At 55.0% G+C, this 19,091-nt stretch overlaps 1 protein-coding gene and 1 pseudogene across 1 annotated transcript; one reads left to right on the top strand and one right to left on the bottom strand.

The window, feature by feature from the left end:
* Positions 1 to 4,449: 4,449 nt before the first annotated feature.
* LOC114065568 lies at positions 4,450 to 12,980 on the bottom strand (annotated as a pseudogene).
* Positions 9,846 to 13,985, top strand: LOC114065567 (forkhead box protein J1-like). The gene is made up of 4 exons (XM_027899591.1): positions 9,846 to 10,063; positions 11,065 to 11,604; positions 12,956 to 13,783; positions 13,875 to 13,985. The coding sequence occupies exons 2-3, from the start codon at positions 11,095 to 11,097 to the stop codon at positions 13,754 to 13,756; spliced, it is 1,311 nt and encodes a 436-aa protein (XP_027755392.1). The 5' UTR covers positions 9,846 to 10,063; positions 11,065 to 11,094; the 3' UTR covers positions 13,757 to 13,783; positions 13,875 to 13,985.
* The last annotated feature ends 5,106 nt before the right edge of the window (positions 13,986 to 19,091 follow it).

Here is a 19,091-nt window from a genome sequence, read left to right on the forward strand (position 1 = left end):
AAATACCTAAATGCTTTAGATGCCAATAGACTTATAGCAAACTAAATATAATATAGCCAATCAGCAGCTTAAGTTTTGTAATATGCATGAGCTAATTATGTAACCACATATAAGCCTTCTGATTATTGCCAATAAACGAGTTCTCGATGAACCAATCTGATAAGGTGGTCGAGTTCTTCCTTTTCCGACACTCGTGAACAGGCTGCTCCAGCGTGGCTCCCTTCTATGTGGTCAGTCCCTGTCTAAGTTTAGCATGATTACAATTTTGAAATTAGGAAGCTTTGGGTGAAAGTGTGGAAAAGGGAAAGAACAGCTCTTTATTGACAAACCCGAATAAACAACAGTGGTGCAACCAAAACTTTCAAAAGAAACAAAGTCCCAAGTCTCGAGGTGGGAGGGGAGAATCCCGTGGAGGTGAGGCTGAGGGCAAACTTGAGCTGCCCCTCGCAGCCACGTGAGCACACGGGGTGGCTTCGCAGCCAGCAATGAGTCCTTTTTTCCCGCAGGGCTACAAATCCTCCGAACAAAGGGGCTTCCAAGGCGAGGCACTGGCCGGCTTTTGAAGGGAACTTCCCCCCCACCTCCCACGCTGCCCCACGCGAGGCCCTGCTCTGCTGTCCCTCCTGCCTCTGCTGTCCCTCCTGCCTCTGCCCACCCCAGAACAAACAAGACTGGGGGGATGAGGGGGGCGGGGGGCAGGGGAGGGGGGCGACCAACGTTGGGAATAAATTCCAACATCACTTTTCAAACCCTCAGGAACAGGCTGCTCCAACGTGAATCCCCCATGGGGTTACAAGTCCTACCAGCAAATCTGCTCCATCATGGGTTTCTCTTCCCACAGCTCTGCAGGGGCTTCCCACGGGGTCTCAGCCTCCTTTGGGCATCCTCTGCTCCAGTGTGGGGTCCTCCCCGGGCTGCAGGGGGGTCTTTGCTTCAACCTGGACTCATCCACAGGTTACAGACCCTTCAACTCAGGTTCACATGGACTTCCAGTCTCTCTAACGCAGCAGCAGCAACAACAAGAAGCAGCCACTAAGGATCACCAGACTCTGATACACAGCCAGGAGCCCCAGACAGCACCAACAGCTGTAAATTCCATCAGTGCATCCCAGTCCCATCTGTCAGTATCTCCAACACTCCCAGCCCCTGGGCACCAGCAAAGGCTGTTGTGGTTTTCACCCCATCCAGCCTCCAAGCCCCTCAAAGCCACTCCTCACTCCCCACCAGCAGGATCAGAAAGAGAATTGGGATGGGAAAAGCTGGAAAACTCATGGATCAAGATAAAGACAGTTTAATAAGCACAAGCAAAACCTGCACACACAAGCAAAATAAAACAAGGAATTCCTTCCCTGATCCCCATGGTTGGGCAGGTGTTCAGCAACTCAAGGAGAGCAGGGACCCATCCCATGGAACAGTGACTTGGGAAGACAAACTCCATCACTCCAAACCTCCCTCCTTTCCTCCTTTTTCCCCCACTTTATATATTGAGCACGATGTTGATACCACTGTCTGGTCAAAAAGCGTGGGGTCAAGACCCGCTATCTGGTTTGCCCATGAATTAGTCAGACACATGTGCAAATTAGTTCTTAACACTACAGAAGGAGAATTAAGGAATGACACTGTAAAGGTTACTGGTGTGACAGGGGTTAAATTGGGAAAATAATAGGTAACTCAGTTTCTTTATTTACCAAACTCCCCTAAACTTTTGCTAGCACGAGATTTACTGGAAAACTAGAAACAGAAATTAAATTTAAAAGTGGGGATATTGTAATTGCTGAGACTAAATACGTCAAAGCAGCAGCTCTTCTTGTGCAGGAAGTAACTCCAGTTAACAGCAACATCCTGTCTCAGTTTAATGAGACAGAAGTAAGGAGTAAGGAGGGAAGGATATGAGAAAAACCAAGCTCCTCTCTCTAAGTAATTACAACTTTGAAATTAAGAGGTTCCAGCCGAAAAGATGTGGAGAAAAAACAAAACCAAAACAGCTGTTTACTAACGAATATATATGTATAGGTAACACAACAAAGGAAAACAAGCAACAATCCCACACCCAAACTCCCCCCCGAAGCAATTCAGTCCGTTCAGCGCAGTTCCAACCGCAGCCGGCAGGGGGCTGCCGTGCCTCGTCACGGCCGGCAGGGGGCGCTGCTGGGTCTCTGTGAGGCCCGGGGCACGGGAAGCTCCAAATAGGGACCCCCCCAAGGGCAGGGGGCGATTCCTCCCGTGGGCTCCAAGGCTGCCAAAGGCTGGCTCTGGCTGGAACTACCCTGCCGCGTCAGTGGGTGTGAACTGCCACCGGCACGGAGAAGGGGAGAGGGCAAAGAGCAGCCTTTCCCCTCAAAAGTTCCTCTGCAGGCGGTACCAGCTTCTCCGATGAAACCTGAGGCAAGTCCGGGCCGTCGGCAGAACAGCGAGTGAAGGAACAGAGCTGAACCGGGGCCAAAGACAGCGAGATGACTTGGCCAAAACCAAAATGAACCCCAGAGCTCTCCTCTTCATTCACATCCTCCCTGAGTGAGGACAAAAGTGAAGTGCCGTCCCCAGAAGAAAAAAAACTCACCTCCCCCTACAGTCTTCTGAAGCCATTAGGGTGGAATGTGGGGCTATCAGTTAGTCCTTTTGTGTGCGTGGCTCACTCTGGCCATTTCCTCCCCCCTCTCTCCCTCAACACCTTTCTTTCACAGTGGTAAAGGGAAAAAATTCCAAGCAGGGATTTTTTTCCTTTAAAACAAGAAAACCTATGACACCGACTGAAGCTGAAGTTGTTCCTATTGTGTGGGCCAGTGAAATTCCAGAAAAATCTAGTTAAGTATGCTTTGAATGATGAAACATTGGCCCAATGGCCAAGTCTCAAGAAAATGGAAGGAACGATATCTGAAGTTTTGAGATGTAACAAGAACTAATAGTTTTTGCAGCAGAATATACCATAGAAACTACATATGGCTGAGTCAAGTGATTTAAAGGGACCAACCAAGCAAAGTAAAGAAACAGTGAAGAAGAGAACTGAGACAGCCAGCCAAGCAACACCAAGTTACTCTATAACCAGGGGTATTGTCCTAAAGGTCATAAGGCGGTCACTCAGGACTTCAGAGGCTCCAGACAGAGATGACCACCAGAGACTGTCAGTGAAGCCCTTCAGAGACCTTATAAGGATATGCAGATATGCTATTAAGCATTGAGAAATGTCATGAATATGTAACAGGAATGCAGGGAACAAAAAATAAATAATAATGTAATGCTGACATATCAGCTGTAGTGAGGACACCTCTGTGTGCACTTTGGGAACTGATTCCCAGGGTACCTGTGACTGCAGTGCATCATGGTAATGAATGTCTTCCTGCTAAACTTACACATTGGGTCTTAGAGGTTTCTTTTAAGACCCAATTTTAGGCAACAGGTGGCCCCTCAGGAGCCCTCCAGTGGGGTGACACAGGAAGGACACATGTAGTCCCCCCTCCCAATCCATCCTGGAGGCCAGTTGTGGCCATCTCACCCCCACCCTTGGCCCTGCCCCCTACCCTGCATGGTCCCCTCAACAGCCCCCTCAGTGCCCCCCAGTAACAGGGACTGGGGAGAACTAGGAGGCTTTACTGTGAACACTGGAAGCACTGGGTGGGGGCAGAGTGACAATGGTGCAATACACACCTCGGCAATCAAGTAATTTAGGAGGGGGGTCAAGCCAAATCAGGGTGGAATTGAGCTATTTTGAGGTGATGGATTGATCCCTCTCAGCTTTTGGGATGCAAAGCTGTGAGAAACTGGAGTGTTGATGGTTCACGGCTCCAACACTCAAACTGCAAAAGCAGCTGGTGCTTTACTGCCCATGGGTAAAAGAACCACCCAGGGGCAGATGCGGGTAAACACCCACTCCTGGAGGGGACAGGATAGGCTTGGAGCCAGAGAAGGGAAGAAACCAAAAAGCAACAGGTACTGCCATATGGGACAGTGCTTTGGATCACAGCACTGTCCTCCCCTACACAACTGGCTCAGGGAGAAAAACTCTGCCCCAGGAAGTACTGGGACATTCACACAGAGCCCAGAGGTTTTCATCCCTTCTCATGGACCACAACTGGCTCAACCAGTGACAGGAGAGGCAGGGTTATGTCTGAGAAGGGGATAGAAACCACCAGAGACCCCCCCCAAAGTGCTCCATGATCCATATCAGACAGTGTAAAACTCCCCCCTAGGGGAGGTACTAGGGCATTCCAACTAAACCTGAATGTATATTAACCCACTGAACTTTGTGTTTCAGGGGTGTCCTCCACCTCCAATGGATCAAGATTGTGACCATCACTTGGACCAAGGGACATCAGAATTGCAACCACCAAGTCTATGCTGGATCCTCGGGTTGTGACTCTCTACTTTTCTACTCTGATACTTTTTTTCTTTTCCCTTATACATTTTCTTAAATGTTCTTTTTATGCTTTTATATTACTAGAGATAGTAATACTAGCTCTTCCCACACTCCCCACATGTGTAGGGCCTTTCCTTGGTGTGGATGCGCCGGTGGGTGACGAAGGTGCAGCTGTCACTGAAGGTTGTCCCACATGCCCCACACTTTTAGGGCTGTTGCCCAATGTGGATCTGCTGGTGGCGGATCAGGTTGGAGCTGATGTTGAAGCTCTTCCCACACTCCAAGCACTTGTAGGGCCGTTCCCCTGTGTGGATCTGCTCGTGGCGAATCAGGTGGGAGCTCTTGCTGAAGCTCTTCCCACATTCCAAGCACTTGTAGGGCCGTCCCCCAGTGTGGATCTTTTGGTGGCAGGTCAGGCTGGAGCTCTGGCTGAAGCTTTTCCCATATTCTCCACACACATAGGGCCGTTCCCCAGTGTGGACACGCTGGTGGGTGATGAGGTTGGAGCTCTGGCTGAAGCTCTTCCCACACTCCCCACATGTGTAGGGCTGTTCCCCTGTGTGCAGGTGCTGGTGGGTGAGAAGGGCAGTGCTCTTGCTGAAACTCTTCCCACATTCCAAGCACTTGTAGGGCCGTTACCCAGTGTGGATCTTCTGATGGCAGATCAGGTCAGAGTTCCGGTTGAAGCCCCTCCCACATTCCCCACATACACTGTGGAATTTCTGATGGGTGATGAGGTGGGAGCTGTGCCTGAAGCTCTTTCCACATTCCCTGCACCTGTAAGGCCGGTCCCCAGAGTGGATGTGCTGGTGGGTGAGGAGGTGGGAGTTCCATCTGAAGCTCTTCCCACATTCCAAGCACTTGTAGGACTTCTCCTCAGTTTGAAACTGCTCAGGGACCACCAGGTCAGAGCTCTGGCTCCAGCAGCCTTCCCTGCATACGGTGGGTCTTTCCTCCTCAGAGCACCCTGGGCTGGCTTTGCAGCCCCTCCTCCAGAGGGATCCCTGGTCCTTTTCCTCCCCGCTGCCTTCCTGCGCCGGGGAGCCCTTCAAAACGGCCTCTCCCACCAGGCTCTGCCAGGGGGATTTGTCCTCTGTGCTCTCCGTCCTCAGCTCGGGGCCTGGGGCAGGAAGGAAGAAGGACAGGCAGGGGATTTGCCTCCAGCCCAGAGGGAAGGCCAAGGACATCCCCCAGATCCAGCCCCAGCAGGACTGCAGCGCCAGCGGGGTTGTCCTGCAGCCGGGGGCGATGCTCGGCTGCCACAGGCACCACAAGACAGGGGCACTGACTTCCTCCTCACCTGCCTGAGGGGCCCGCGGCATCTTCCCCTTCCTCGCAGCCTCCTCCTCTATCTAGCCAAGGAAGAAGAAATCCTGTTTTGAGGAGTAAAAACAAGGTGTGAGCACGTTGGCTTGGGGGTTCCTTCAGTCCAAGTCCATTTCTAAAAGTCACCAAGCATCTTGCATCTGTAAAAACCTCCAAAATACCAATATTCAGCCCCAAAAAACCCTCCCAGGAGATCCCCCTCTCTGGTCTCTCTACTTTGGGGTTCTAGGGGTCCTCCCGTCCAGGCTGCTGGGGGTCCCACATGTATTGGGGGGTCCCCACCCTCTCCAGCCTATCAGGGGTTCCCGTGAATCCCAAGCCTCCCTGCCTCTGTAGTTTCCCCACTTTGGGGTTCTGGGATTGCCCCCTCTTCAGGGTCCCAATTAGGAATGCCAGGGTTTTCAGAGGTCCCGGGGTCCCTTCTTCCCTCTCTCTCTGCTTCAGGATGCCACGGGTCCCCCCTCTCCTGAGTATCCCCTCTCCAGGCTGCTGGGGTCCCAGGAATCCTAGGAATGCCCCCTCTCCAGGCACCCATTTTGTTGTCCCAGAACTGCCCCCCCTCTCCAGGCTGCGACGGGTCCCCCAGCTCCGATATCACCCCTCTCCATTCTCCCCACTCCAGGGGTCCCGGGGTTCCCACCTAACCCCGGCTTTCCCGGGGGGTCCCCAAAACCGGTGTGTGTGTCCCCTCACTGCCGGCAGCGGGCTGACAATGGAGGCGGCGGTTCCTGACCAAGGGAAGACCGACCCGCACCGCAGGGGGAACTCGCATCCCCCCGCATCCCCCCGCATCCCCCCGCCCACCACCGGCGCTCTGCTGGGAACCGCCACCGGGGCCCCCACAAAAAGCACCTCCCGGGCACCCCCATTATCGCCCCAAAGGGCATTTCTAGCTCAGCTTTGGAGTCCTCCAGACTTCAATATCGCACCAGCCCTCGACAAAAAGAAAAAAACAAACCCACAGACTCCTCAAGATATTTGGGGCGAGCTCCCGCTCACCTGTGGGATGCGGGGGCAGCGATGCTCCCGGGGAATCTCCGGCCTCCCAGACTTCCCTTTTTTTCTTGCTCACGTTGCTCTTCCTCCTCCGGCTCCTCCCCCATCCCGCCTTTTCCTCCCCCTCCACTTCCTCCCACTCCTGCCCCTCCCTAATTCCAGCCCCTTCCCCTCCTTCTCCACAATCACGAACTGGGGGAGCTTCGGTCCGTGCTCCGACTTCGTCACCAACAGGTAACGTAGGGAGGGGGGAACTGGGGAGACACCGGGTTTTGGGGGGGGCCTGGGGAGTCCCAGAGTCAAAGCAAGGGGAGGCGAGCGGGAGGGAGAGGTGGGGCAGGCGGGAAAGGGGGTGCAAGGGGAGTCTGGAGCTGGAGAAGAAAGTGCAGGGGCGTCCCAGTGTCTGGGAATGGGGGTCCAGAGGGTTCCCCTGGTCAACGAAAGGTGGGGCTAGGGGTGGGGAGAGGCAGTAATGGGGGGTCCAGGGGGTCCCTGTGGCCAGGAAGGGGGGGCATCCAGGGGCCTCCAGTGTCGGGGAAAGGTGATTCACTGGGTGTGGAGACATGGGAAGTCTGAGAAGGGGTTTCAGAGGGTCCCTGATGTTGAGGAAAGGAGGGGCTGGGGACTGGGAGAGGCCGGAATTGGGGGTGCAGTGGGTGCCAGAGTCAAGGAAAAGGGAGGGTCTGTAGTCTATGAGAGGTAGGATGGCCAGGAGAGGGGGTGCAGGAGAGTCCCAGTGCTGGATAGGAGGTGCAGGGGGGTCCTGATGCCCAGGCATGGGCCCAGGGAGTCCCAGGGTCAAGGAAATGGAAGTGTGGGGTCTGGGAGAGATGGTGTGGCTGTGAAAGGGAGTGCAGAGGGTTCCGGAACCAGGGAAGTGGGTGCAGGGAGTCCTGGATAAGGGGGTGCAGAAGGTACCTGGGATCCCCTGGAGCACCCCTGGACCCCCCTGCAGGAAGGGCCAGGAGTGGGGAACTGGGAAGACACAGAAATTTCAGGGTTGGGGTGGTACCAGGGTCAAGGAAATGGGGGAACTGGGAGAGCTGGGAAGGCTGCGAAGGGGCTTCAGGGGGTTCTGGGGTCAAGGAAAGCTGGGACTGGGGGTAAGGTGATCTGGGATGGCCAACAACAGGATACCAGGGGTCCCCAGGGTAAAGGAAAAGGGGGATTCGGGGGCTGGGAGAGGCGGGATGGCTGGGACAGGAGGTGCTGCAGTCAAAAAAGGGGGGGCTGGGGGCTGGAAAACCAGGAATGGCTGGGAAGGGGGGTCCCAGTGCCTGGGAAAAGGGAGTGCAGGGGGATCCTGATAATAATAGGGAAGCAGAGGAAACAATGGGATGAAGCTCCAAAGTGCCAATTCCCAGCAGCAGGAAGGAAGGAAGAGTCCAGGGAAGTGCCCCCAGGGAAAGGGATCCCAGAGCAGATCTCCTGGTCAGGGCCAGACTGGGAACTGGGAACAAAGACTTTGGGAATGCAGAGCAGTTGGAGGGGGTTGCCCTCCCCCTCCTGCCCATCCTGCGCTTCCCAGAGACCAGTCACTCCCACTATATTTCACTTGCCCACAACATGGTCCCAATTGGCCCCAGGAATGCCAGTCACTCCCAGTGTGAGCCCAGTACGATCCAAGCCTCCCGCAGCAGGATCCCAGTCACTCAAGATGCCCCAGGGTAGGTCCAGTCACTCCAACTTGATCCCAGTTGCTCCCAGTGTGGTCCCAGTCATCCCTAGTATGGTTACAGACATTCCTAGTATGACCCCAGTGTGGTCCCAGTCCCCCCAGCATCATTCTAGTATCTTCCAGTTGATCCCAGTTGGCTCCCACCATTGGTCCAGTAGATCCCAGTAACCCCCAGTAAGGTTCCATTCACACACTATGTAATCCCAGTATGATCCTAGCCACTGCCAGTATGGTTCCAGTCACTTCCAGTATAACTTCAGTTGTCCCCTATAAGTTAATCCTTGTCAATGCCATTGTGGTCCCAGTCACCACCAGTATAATCCCAGTCACTTCCTGCCACTGCCAGTAGAATCCCAGTATGATCCCAGTTGCCTCTGGTGTGGTTCCACTTGCTCCCAGTATAAACCCAGTCACTCTCAGTATGATACCATTTACTCACAGTCACTCCCACTCTCAGATACTCCAGTACTACTCCAGTCACTCCGAGTCGCCCCCAGTATGAACCAAGTTGCCCCCCACATACTTCCAGTTGCTCCAGTCCCCCCCACTATGGTTCCCTCATGACTGGGGAGTACCACAAAACTCTCTCAGGATTGGGGGTAGCCCATTACCTCATCAGGAATGGCAGATACCCAAAAATCACTTCAGGAATGGGATCCCTCCTGGCCTCATTCATCCCCAGCCTTCAGCTCTCTCATTCCAAACCCCATCCATGCCACCCCTCCCCCTGCATGAAGACCCCTTCCCAAGACCAATTTCACCCATCCCACCCCTTCCAACCTCATCCCACTCCTTCAAGAACCAATCCCACCCCTCCCAAGCCACTTCCCACCCCATCCTAATCCTCCCAATCCCCATCCCACCCCTCTTCAGGGCTTGGGGGGGGCTGTGAGATTGAGTAATATTGGGGTGGGATTGAGCCATTTTCAGTGGGATTGAGTAGTTTTAAGGAGATAGATTTAGCCCTCTTAGCTCTTGGAGTGAAAAGCAATGGAGAAAATTCTCCCGAATCTGCCTAGAACCTCCAAATCCTCCTGAATATCCCCTGAACTCCAAATTCACCCCCAAATTCCCCAAAAAGTGATGGAGCTTTAGATGCTTTGTTGTATTTCTTTATTTTTACCCTAATTTCAGGTGTTTAGAAGGGATGAAGGTGGATCAAATAAAAATCAAGGTGAAAACATGTTGGTGGTGTACGAGTATCTGTGAGGTTGGGTTTTGGTGACTGGAAGAGCCTCTTTTGGAGTGGGGTTCTACGCCATTGTCTCCCAAATCTTGGGCACAGGCTGCGGCCAGGCTGTGGGGTCCGGCTGGTCCGGGATCCCCCGGGATCCCCCGGGATCCCCCGGGCCCCTTCCTGCCCGGGGCTGTGCCCGCCCGACAGGCCCCGCCCACGGCGGCGCGCGCACCAATGGCAGGGCCGGGCGATGTTGATGGGGCGGGGCTTCCGCGCCACGCGCGAAGCCTCGGGGAGCGCCCCCTGCCCCCAGCGCCGGGGCGGCCGCGACTGTCGGCGACTGTCGGCGACTCGACGGGCCCGGCCCGGCCACAGCCTAGGGCGGCGGCCCATCAGCCCTGCTCCTGCCCCTTTTTTTTCCCCACGGATTGGTTTGTTTTTTTTTTGCTGCCGTCCTGCGTTTTGAAAAACGCCGAGCTCTCGTCGTCAGCTCTCCCGAGCTGCGGAAGCTGCGGCACGACACCGGCACGGGGTAAGGGACGGCGGCGGGGAGCGGCCGAGGGCTGGGGAGGGCGGCGGGACGGGCCCGCCCCCCGCTGCGGAGAGCGAGCACTTGAAGGATGCCCCCCCCTCCCTTAGTGCGGGTGCGGGAGCTAGCCGGGGCTGGTTGCTGACGCTGGGGACCGGGCACCTGAGCAAGCTGCCCGGAGCCTTCGTTTCCGCGGAAAACCCCTGTCCTAGTCCGGAGGGGAAAAAAAAGCCCATTTCCTGGAAGCGGGAGGCAAACCCCCCTGCTCCCCCCAACGGCCGCGCCGCCCGCGCGCGGGGGGTTCCGCATCGTTCTCGCCGCCAAACCCCCGCGACAGCCGGGCCAGCGGCCCCCGCTGGCTCCCGGGACCACCTTCTCTCGTGGCCGAAAATCCACCACGGGACTCCAGTTTTGCAGCCCGGCACCGGAGCCAGCGCCGCATCCCCTGCCCGCTATTCCCCAAAGCCTGAAGCTGCCGGCTGGCTCGAAGTGACGCTGCGCTTGGCGTGGGTCCCTGTGCCCGCCCCCCCCCCCCCCCCCCCCCCCGGGTTGGTTTTGGGTACCAGGGGAAGGGAGAAGCATAAATAGCATCAAACCGAGGGAAGGTTGCGGGGATGAGACAGACCAGACAAAGACTTTAAGGTCTTCAGCTGAGGTGTTAGACCCTGAGAGTTTGTCCTGAGAGTTTGTCCTGCTCGCAACAGGTGGGAAAAACCACCTCTCTGGGTGGGATGGCAGGGCCGAATTTTGGTTAGTTGTGGAGGGGGTTGTTACTTTCTTCAGCCAAGAGCTTGCTGGGCAGCACCAGCCCACCGGGGTTTGGGTGGCATTGGGAGCATGGTGGTTTGAGGGAATTTCCCCAAGGCCCAGGGCAGCTCCCATGCCCAGCACCCCAGGGATGGGTCTTGCCCAGTGACACCGGCAATACTCAGGCCCGGCCCTGCCCAGGTGCCAGAGAGCAATTATGCCACAGGGAACCTCAACTCTCCCTCTTGTCCTTGCAGGATCTGTCCCATCCATTCCCTCCCCTTCACATGCACCCGGTGACGTGCCAAGGCATGGTGTGCTCCAGCCCTGTGCTAAGAGCTCAGGGGCAATGGAGCCCCACCAAGGAAGATGGGCCTGGCAGCAAGCCAGACCCCCTGTGGCTGGCTAACCTCACAGGCACCCACATCGGCTTGCCCCCAATATCTGAGGACCCTGAGGACCGCTGCACCATCTGGGAAAATCTAGTGAGTCTGGTGGACTTTCAGTCCCCAGGCTTTCCCCTGACTGCTGAGGAGCTGTGTGAGTACATCGACATTCCCCACACAGCCACCTCCTCCTCCACCACCATGATGCACCATGCCATGGCTGAGCCCTCTCAGCTCACAGGAAACATCAACTACAAGACCAACCCACATGTCAGGCCACCCTACTCCTATGCCACCCTCATCTGCATGGCAATGGAAGCCAGCAAGAAGCCCAAGATCACCCTCTCGGCCATCTGCAAGTGGATCAGTGACAACTTCTGCTACTTCCAACCTGCTGATCCCACCTGGCAGGTAGGAGATTTGCAGCCCTCTTGCCTTGGCCCCTGTCCACACAGGGCTGGGCAGGGCTTTCCACAGCCTCCACCCTGCAAGACAAGGTCCATAGGGATACTAGATCCCACTGGGAAGAGGGTGGCACTGGCAGCTGGTGGGGAAGGGCTGGAACAGGAAAGTTTGGCTGGGCTCAAATGCCAAAGCTGCTGAGGTGACGAAGGAAAAGAGCCCTGCTGGGGGAGAGCCCGAGGCCATCTGGGGAGCTGCGAGGTACCCATTGTGCTCCCAGCCCCTGGGGCTCCTCTTGGTTTTGTGGCAAAGGCCTCTCAGTCCCTACCTTTCCAGAGCATTGATGGGGTCCCTCAGCCTCAGGGCTGAGCGCACATGCATGAAGTCACCACAACGAGTATCCCTGGGTGCTGAGGACCAGGCACAGGAGAGGCATGGAGATGCTGTTTGCTGGACAAGTCACTCATTGGGGAATTTCCCAGATGAAGTGCTGCTGCTTTTGAAGCAGGGCACAGCGCTGGTCTCCTGGCCCTTCAGACAGGCCAAGGAGGCTCCATTGCTGGGACAGGCTGCTGAGACCTGCAGAGGGAAGACCAAGAAGGGTCAAATAGGGCTGCTGTCCCCAGCTAGCACAAGCATATCCCTGGCAGGGAGGGGACAGCCCCAGACTTACCAGCTTTGGGGACAGCCTGAAGCCCTTCCCACAGCAGCTTTCCCCAGCCACCTTGGCTTGCTGCCTTCCTCTGTCACACGAGGTCACAAGAGGGCCACTCTGGCATGTGAGGCTTTCTAGCAGGGGGCAGGGCAAGAGTGCCCTGAGTGGCTCATCCTCCCACTTGGGTTATTGCCAGCCCAAATCCGCAGTGTTCCTGTGATCCTGGGTGGCTGTGCTCACCCAGCCAGGGCTGGGCAAACACACTGCAAGCCCCCTGACCAGGAGTTGCCCACCTTCTCCCCAAGCAGATGGGCTCCCTGGAGCCCATCACTGTCAAGAGAACCCCTCACGGACCCTCTTCCTCTCCAGGGCCACCTGGATTCCCCAGCCTTCCTGTGCTGGGGGAACTACGCGAGCGCTTTGGGAGAAGGAGCTGCTGCTTTGCTTGACTTTGGGGAGCCCAAAGCTGGGTTATTTACCCAGCAACCGAGTTTCCTGTCTGATTATTTGCTGCACTCAGGGTACATTCAGGGGATTTTCTACAGGGCACATAGCCCGAGGTGTCTTGGCATTGCCATTTCTGCTTTCTTTTCCCAAAGGGCCTTGCTGAAAACCTGCTTTTGCACCAGCCTCCCCACACAGGTAGGTCCCTCTCACGCCAGCAGACAAGCATTCAGCCTTGGGTTTTTTCTCTTTTGGACCTAGAGCTCCATCCGGCACAACCTGTGCATCAACAAGCGCTTCATCAAGGTGACCCGGGAGAAGAGTGAACCAGGGAGAGGCGCATTTTGGAAGCTCCACTCCCGATACACCAACCGGTTCAAGAACAGAACCTTCAAAGAGTGGAGGATGCCACCAGTGCAGACCCACCCAGCCTCCCCTGAAAGAGCCCAGCAAGAGGCAGGGAATATCATCAGCCCAGCTGCCTCAGCCTGCAGCTCCCATAACAACCTCGAGATAAGCATGGAGCTGCAGCAGCTGCTGAAAGAGTTTGAAGAGTTTGAAAACAGCCAGAACAGGAATGCTGTGGAGAATGAAGCAGGGCAGCAGCACAAGCAGCCCATGTCAATGGCCAAGACGTCTCAACTTCCCAGCTCTGCTTCTGGGACCCAGGAAGAGCGGAGCGAGCTGACCGAGCTGAAGGGTGACACTGACTGGGAAGCTCTCCTGAACAACCACCTGGATGAAGGAGACTTCTCTGTTCTTGGGGATCTGGAGCTCCCACCTCCCATCCAGCCCGTGACACTGCACCTGGACTGGACGGGACAAGGGCAGCACACAGACTGTCCCCAAGAACAGGAGCAAGTCCTCACCAAACCTAACCACAACAACCCAGGCTTTGATGAAACCCTCATGGCCACAGCTTTCCTGGAGCGTGCCTGGCACAAGGAAACAAGCGATAACCTCTCCAACTTCATCCCCATTGACCAGGGGGCTAAAAACATCCAGGCCTCTTTGCCAGAGAGGGATGTCAGAGACTGGAACTTTCCGACCTGCTTCTATTAACACTTCATTAGAGATGGTAGATGGCAGGTGATGGACTAGATTAGATTAGACAGACTCTGGAGGGGCTTTGGGTGTGGGCCTAGATGTTTATATTGACAAACCTTTTTATTTCTTACAGTTCTATTCTCGTGTTTGGTGGATATGTTGAAGAACTGCACAGATACTTCTACACTTTACCTTTTTTCACGCAAGTTATTAACAAATTAAACAAAATAATGAAGACAAAAAAGTGGAGATGAAAAACCCCTTTTGCCTTCTTGTTTCCCTCCAGCACAGCCTGGCTCTGCCTGAGCTGCTGCCCTGGACGCAGGGGAGATCTCCTCAGCGTAGCCCTGCTTCTACACCCAGCCTCAGGACATGGGAACCCTCATCCACTTCCACAGTGGCACAGCTATTCCCCATGGTGAAACCAAAGCACAAACCTACACCAGTGTGCCAATGGTTACACACCACCAGTACAACACCAGGCCAGCTGTGTCTGTGTCCTGAGTGCTGCTCCCAACCCGGGGAATAGCCTTCCTTGCCATTGCAGGGAGTTCCTGGGGGCAATGTGGTCTGAATGCCAGGGACAATCCCTCTGTCTGTGCCATGTCCCTACCCAGCCCTCTAGATGCTCCAAGAAGCCCAAGGGCGGTGAGAGGAGCTGCACAGAAGCTGCAGGAAGAGTCTGCACCAGGCCAGTCCAGCCAAGGAACAGTTGGGCTGTGCCAAGGGAGGGGCCAAAGCAGCACACACTCAGCTGCCAGCCTGGCTGGCACAGGCAGGGCAGGGTATGGCATGGTGGGGCTGGGGGCAGCAGGTTTGGGGAGCCTCATGGGGAGGGCAGGTGGGCTCAGGGGTGCAGGCTGGGGGCCAAGCTGGCTGTGGCCAGGCTGTGGGTACCTCTCTGTGCACACAGCCAGGGGCAGGGCTGCCCCTTGGGATGAGAAGGAGGGAGAAAGGCACTGGAAGGGCAATCTGGAAAAGGCTGGTCTGGCCCCTGCTTGGGGGTCAAAAGACCGAACTGAAATCAGGAGTCTGACTCGTAAGGAGAAAACAGTACATTGTGCAGTCAGGTGCCTGGTGAGGATTGGAACTGTTTAATAGATTCTTTCTTACAGTTCTGGTTATTAAGTGAATGCCAATCAGAATTTAACTCTCCTTCCAGTGAAAAAGCCTAAGTCATTGATTGGTATCTGCTAGACCCAAATCCTTAATACCAGAGATTAAGATGTACTTTACAGTGTTAGAAGACACCTTCTTTTGTGTACTTGTGGCCAAACAGAATCAAGTTTCCTTTGCCACTGAATGGGAAAATCCAACTCCAGGATGGAAGATGCAGGTTTCTTGGACCGTTCTCTCACAAGGATTATCCTGGCAAAGGAGCTGGGACAGTGGCATCATGAGTCTTAACCCAGTCACTTTTACTCCCAGTCTCTGGGACAGGAGAACTGTATCCTGACAATTTGGTAACTATTGAACAAATTTGTTCCAGCAGGCCATATCTCTGAGATGAGCCACTACCTGAGACAGAGATGGAGCTTTGTATTGACATAAGCAGTCCAAGTGTTGTATGCTTGGCTAATCTTTTGTTTAAGGAAAAAGGAATACAATCCCAAGAGCCTGAGAGCCACCAGGAGGGAAGCCAGCAGTACTAAGCAGTACCATTGACAACCTATTCAAAATGGACCCCAACTCCAATGGAGGGAAGAGCTGCACCTGTGGACTATTTAGCAAGGGAAGGAGAGATATACCGAGGAAATAGGGGCCTGAGTGCTCATTAATAAAAAAGTTACGTAGGCAGGAACCAAAGAATGTTGATGCCTTTGTTAAAATGTTTCAATAGCATAAAGCTTGGATGCGCAGGGAGCCAGCCTTTTGTGGGAACCATCCCTCTCCCTGCTTTGGCAAACTGGAATAAAGAAATAGAAATCCTTCACCGCGGTGTGTGAATTGGCGCCGCCCTCAAAGGGAGAAGCGCGCAGCCGGGACAACAGGTGGGATCCGCAGCAATTTCCCGTCCGTCTCTCCGCTCCACATCCCGTTTGCACCTGCCGACTGCGCACCGCGGGCGGCGTCAGGAGAAAGGTTGGAGGACGGGCGGCTCCGGGCGCAGCGGCACTGGCACAGCGGGGCCCGGAGCTCCCGGGAGAGTACCGGGCCTCTGGGGGCGCGGGGTGGGCAGTCGGGCAGCTTACCTGCCCCCCGCACTGGCGCGGGGCATCGGGTGCCCGTTCCCTCCGGCCCTTCCTCCGCCGGCACCGCCCGCGGGTCCCAGCGCCCCGAGACCCTGCCCACCCGGAGCCGCCGCCCCAGCTCTTACAGCTGGGAGCGGCTCGGCCCAAGAGCGGCCGCCCGGCAGAGCAGCCCCGCACAGAGAACCACAGACAACCCAGGCACCTGCCCTGGCCCGGGCCGGGCCCAGGTGGGTGTCCCAGAGCCCTCCGCCCCCCCTCCGGGCCCGGCCGACCCCGCCCGGCTCCGCTGCCCGCACTGACCGCCCCCGCTCCGCTCCCTCCGCCGCTCCGGGCCCGCAGCGAGAGCGCCGCGGTCGCCACGGGTGACGTCACGTGACACTACGGGGGCGGAGCCACGCGGCTCCTCCCGCGGCCCCTCCCCGTTGGCGCCCCCTCAGCCCGGCCCGCCGTGGGCGCGGGGCTGTGACAAACGCCGCCATTTATTCCATTCGGTCATTCAGTGCCCGCAGCCCCGGCGGCAGCGCCCGGCCCCGCCGGCGTTCCGCCCGTGATCCCCGCGCCAGCCGTCCGAGGAGGCGGGCAGGGAGAGGGGGAGGGACTTGCGCAGGGAATGAGGGATCGGGGAGCGGGGTCGGGAATGGGTCGGGGAAGGTGAGTGTCCGTGGAAGGCACATGGACACAGAGCAGGGATCGTATTCAACTACCTGCCAGGCGCCTCTGCAGATTCGAGAGTCTTTATCCTTGAGGTACTCCGGAGAGACAATTCTCCTCCTCTTGGGACTGGAGGCTTCATTCATGTCCCTCACAGCCACAGGACGAGGACTCCTCTCTGTGCTACGGCTCTTCCTCTTTCAATGCTTCTTTTTGAAGGAACTCTCCAGTTCTACCTACCTGTTTCACATGCTATCCCACAGCAGACTGGGAAAGTGAGAGTTGCTGCAGCACACGCTGATGGTGAAGCATACAAGGGAGACAAGGAGGAAGATCTAGACCAGGCTGTTGCCTCCTGATCGCATGAGATGCCAAGGACAGGCTCAGAGCCTGAAAAGCTCCCTTCCACCCTGTGCTGACAGTCAGAGATTGCCCTGCTTCTCGGATCTGGAGCAAGCCCTGTGTGGTAGTTTTAATCTAGGCCTTCCTTGGTGACCAGTTTGTAACAAAGGAAGGGGCACTGTTCTCAGTATTCCATACGATTTTTACGTAAATCAGAGTATAAATAAGAAGGGAGGAGAGGCCTTCGCTCTCTTCTCTTCTGACGAGGTTCAGGAACAGTGGGTCCCTGCGTTGGTCTCGCTTATCTAAGGCTGAGGCTGCAGCATCCACTGGCCTGCCACGTGGAGGCTTGGAGAGTGCTGTCCGTGTCTGCCAGTCTTGCTTTTTCTAAAGGACGTGGTGAGATTTGATTTACTAGTTATTTTGCTAGTTCTCAGGTTTGATTGCATATATCTGTTGTGTCCCTTTTTGTCCCCTTTTGTCCCTTTTTCCCCTTTCCCTATGCCTTCGGGGGGTGTTTGGATTCCCTTTTACTGTGTACATAGCATCTTAACTGTATATAACCGTAATATACGTAAATATATATATTTTTATATAAGTAGCTTGATTTTGGGTTCTTTAATTTTTTATAGTTTTTTTTTCTTTACCCTAAGGGAAGAAGCACTGGGGGAAGGGAATTGCTGCTGTGGGTTGGGGCATTTTGGCAGGGAGCTGGGTCTGGACCATCAGACCCTGGCAGCCCTGGGGAACAGGAAAGCCAGCTGTGAGGCCACACAGATGCCCAATGCAGCACCCCAAGGCTGCCATAGGCCTTGTTGCTGTGCAGGAACCGGGGAGCAGTGGCATTGCTTACCTGAACTTGCACCAGTGGCCCAGAAGTGGAGTCAGGGTGGGTGGTGTCCAAGGGGTGGCACTGTGCATGGCAATCACTCCTGGATGCCTTCTGCCAGGTTTCACCCTGCAGTTACTGACATAACGTACTCTAAAGTGGAGAGGTTTTCATGGCCAAGAAAAAAAAGAGAGCCCAGAGAAAGGGAAGGAGAGATCTTCTTACCTGTGGATAAAATCCTCATTCCCAGCCTTCCAACCTCTCTTTTGTTACTCACAGACCTTTTTTTTAGGACCCACAATTTCATTTGGAGAATCTAAACCCTCATTTGACACTCAGAAATCCTTTGCTGTGGTTCTAAAGTTATATTGACAGGATGGATTGAAAGCCTCACATTTCCTTTCCAAAGTCTTACTTTTGGCTTCCAAAGCAGCTATTTTTAGGCTACGAAGCCTCATTTTTAGTGTCCAAAGTCTCCATTTCAATTTGCAGTGTCTCCTTTGGGGTGTCCAAAGCAGTATTTTTCCTCTCCAAAGCCTTCTAAACGGGTATTTTTATGATTTAGCCAGGTGTTTTTAGGGTCCAAGATACATCTTGAATGTCCAAACACTCATCTTCAAGATTCAAAGCCCTCTCTTATGGCCCCAAGCCTCATTTATACTGTCAAAATCTTCATTTCCAGGCTTGAAAGAACATGGACCTGTTGGTTTGTCTCCAGAGAAGGCAGTAAAGTGGACTGGAGCTCCTCTTCTTCAAAGACAGAGAGTTTGGGTTTTTCAGCGTGGAGAAGAGAAGGCTCCACGGACACCTTCCAGCACTTTCCAGTCCCAAAAGGGGCTCCAAGAGATCAGGGTTATGTACAAGGAGGTATGGAGTAACAGGACAAGGGGAAATGGTTTCAAACAGACAGAAATTAGGTTTAGATTAGATTTAGGGAAAAAATTCTTCCCTGCGAGGGTGACGAGGCCCTGGCACAAGTTGTCTAGAGCAGCTGTGGCTGCCCCCTACCTGGTAGTGTCCAAGGCCAGACAGGATGGGCTTGGAGCCACCTGGTTTAGTGGAAGATGTCCCTACCCATGGCAGGAGAGTTGGAACTAGATGATCTCTTAGGTTTCTTTCAACCCCAAAAGAATCTAGGATCCTATGACTCTGTGATTGTATTATTTGATGACTTTTTAGGGTCCAGTGACTCATGGCTGCTTTGCTAGGAGAACAGGTCATGCCAAGAGCCTGCTCCGGCCTTGTCTCTCCACATACTCCAGCTTCCTGGTTGCCTTAGGGAGACAGCATTTCTGGATGGATTCTCTTTTAGGCATCCACGACACCCTGAGGCTGG

Source organism: Empidonax traillii, unplaced genomic scaffold (assembly GCF_003031625.1).
Source record: "Empidonax traillii isolate 1590-97213 ecotype Southwest subspecies unplaced genomic scaffold, ASM303162v1 scaffold677:size394641, whole genome shotgun sequence".
NCBI classification, from domain to species: Eukaryota; Metazoa; Chordata; class Aves; order Passeriformes; family Tyrannidae; genus Empidonax; species Empidonax traillii.

Coding starts and splice junctions, on each gene's coding strand:
- LOC114065567 (XM_027899591.1), top strand. CDS start 11,095: ATGCACCCGGTGACGTGCCAAGGCATGGTGTGCTCCAGCCCTGTGCTA. Junction 11,605..12,955: donor CTGCTGATCCCACCTGGCAG/GTAGGAGATTTG, acceptor TTTTGGACCTAG/AGCTCCATCCGGCACAACCT.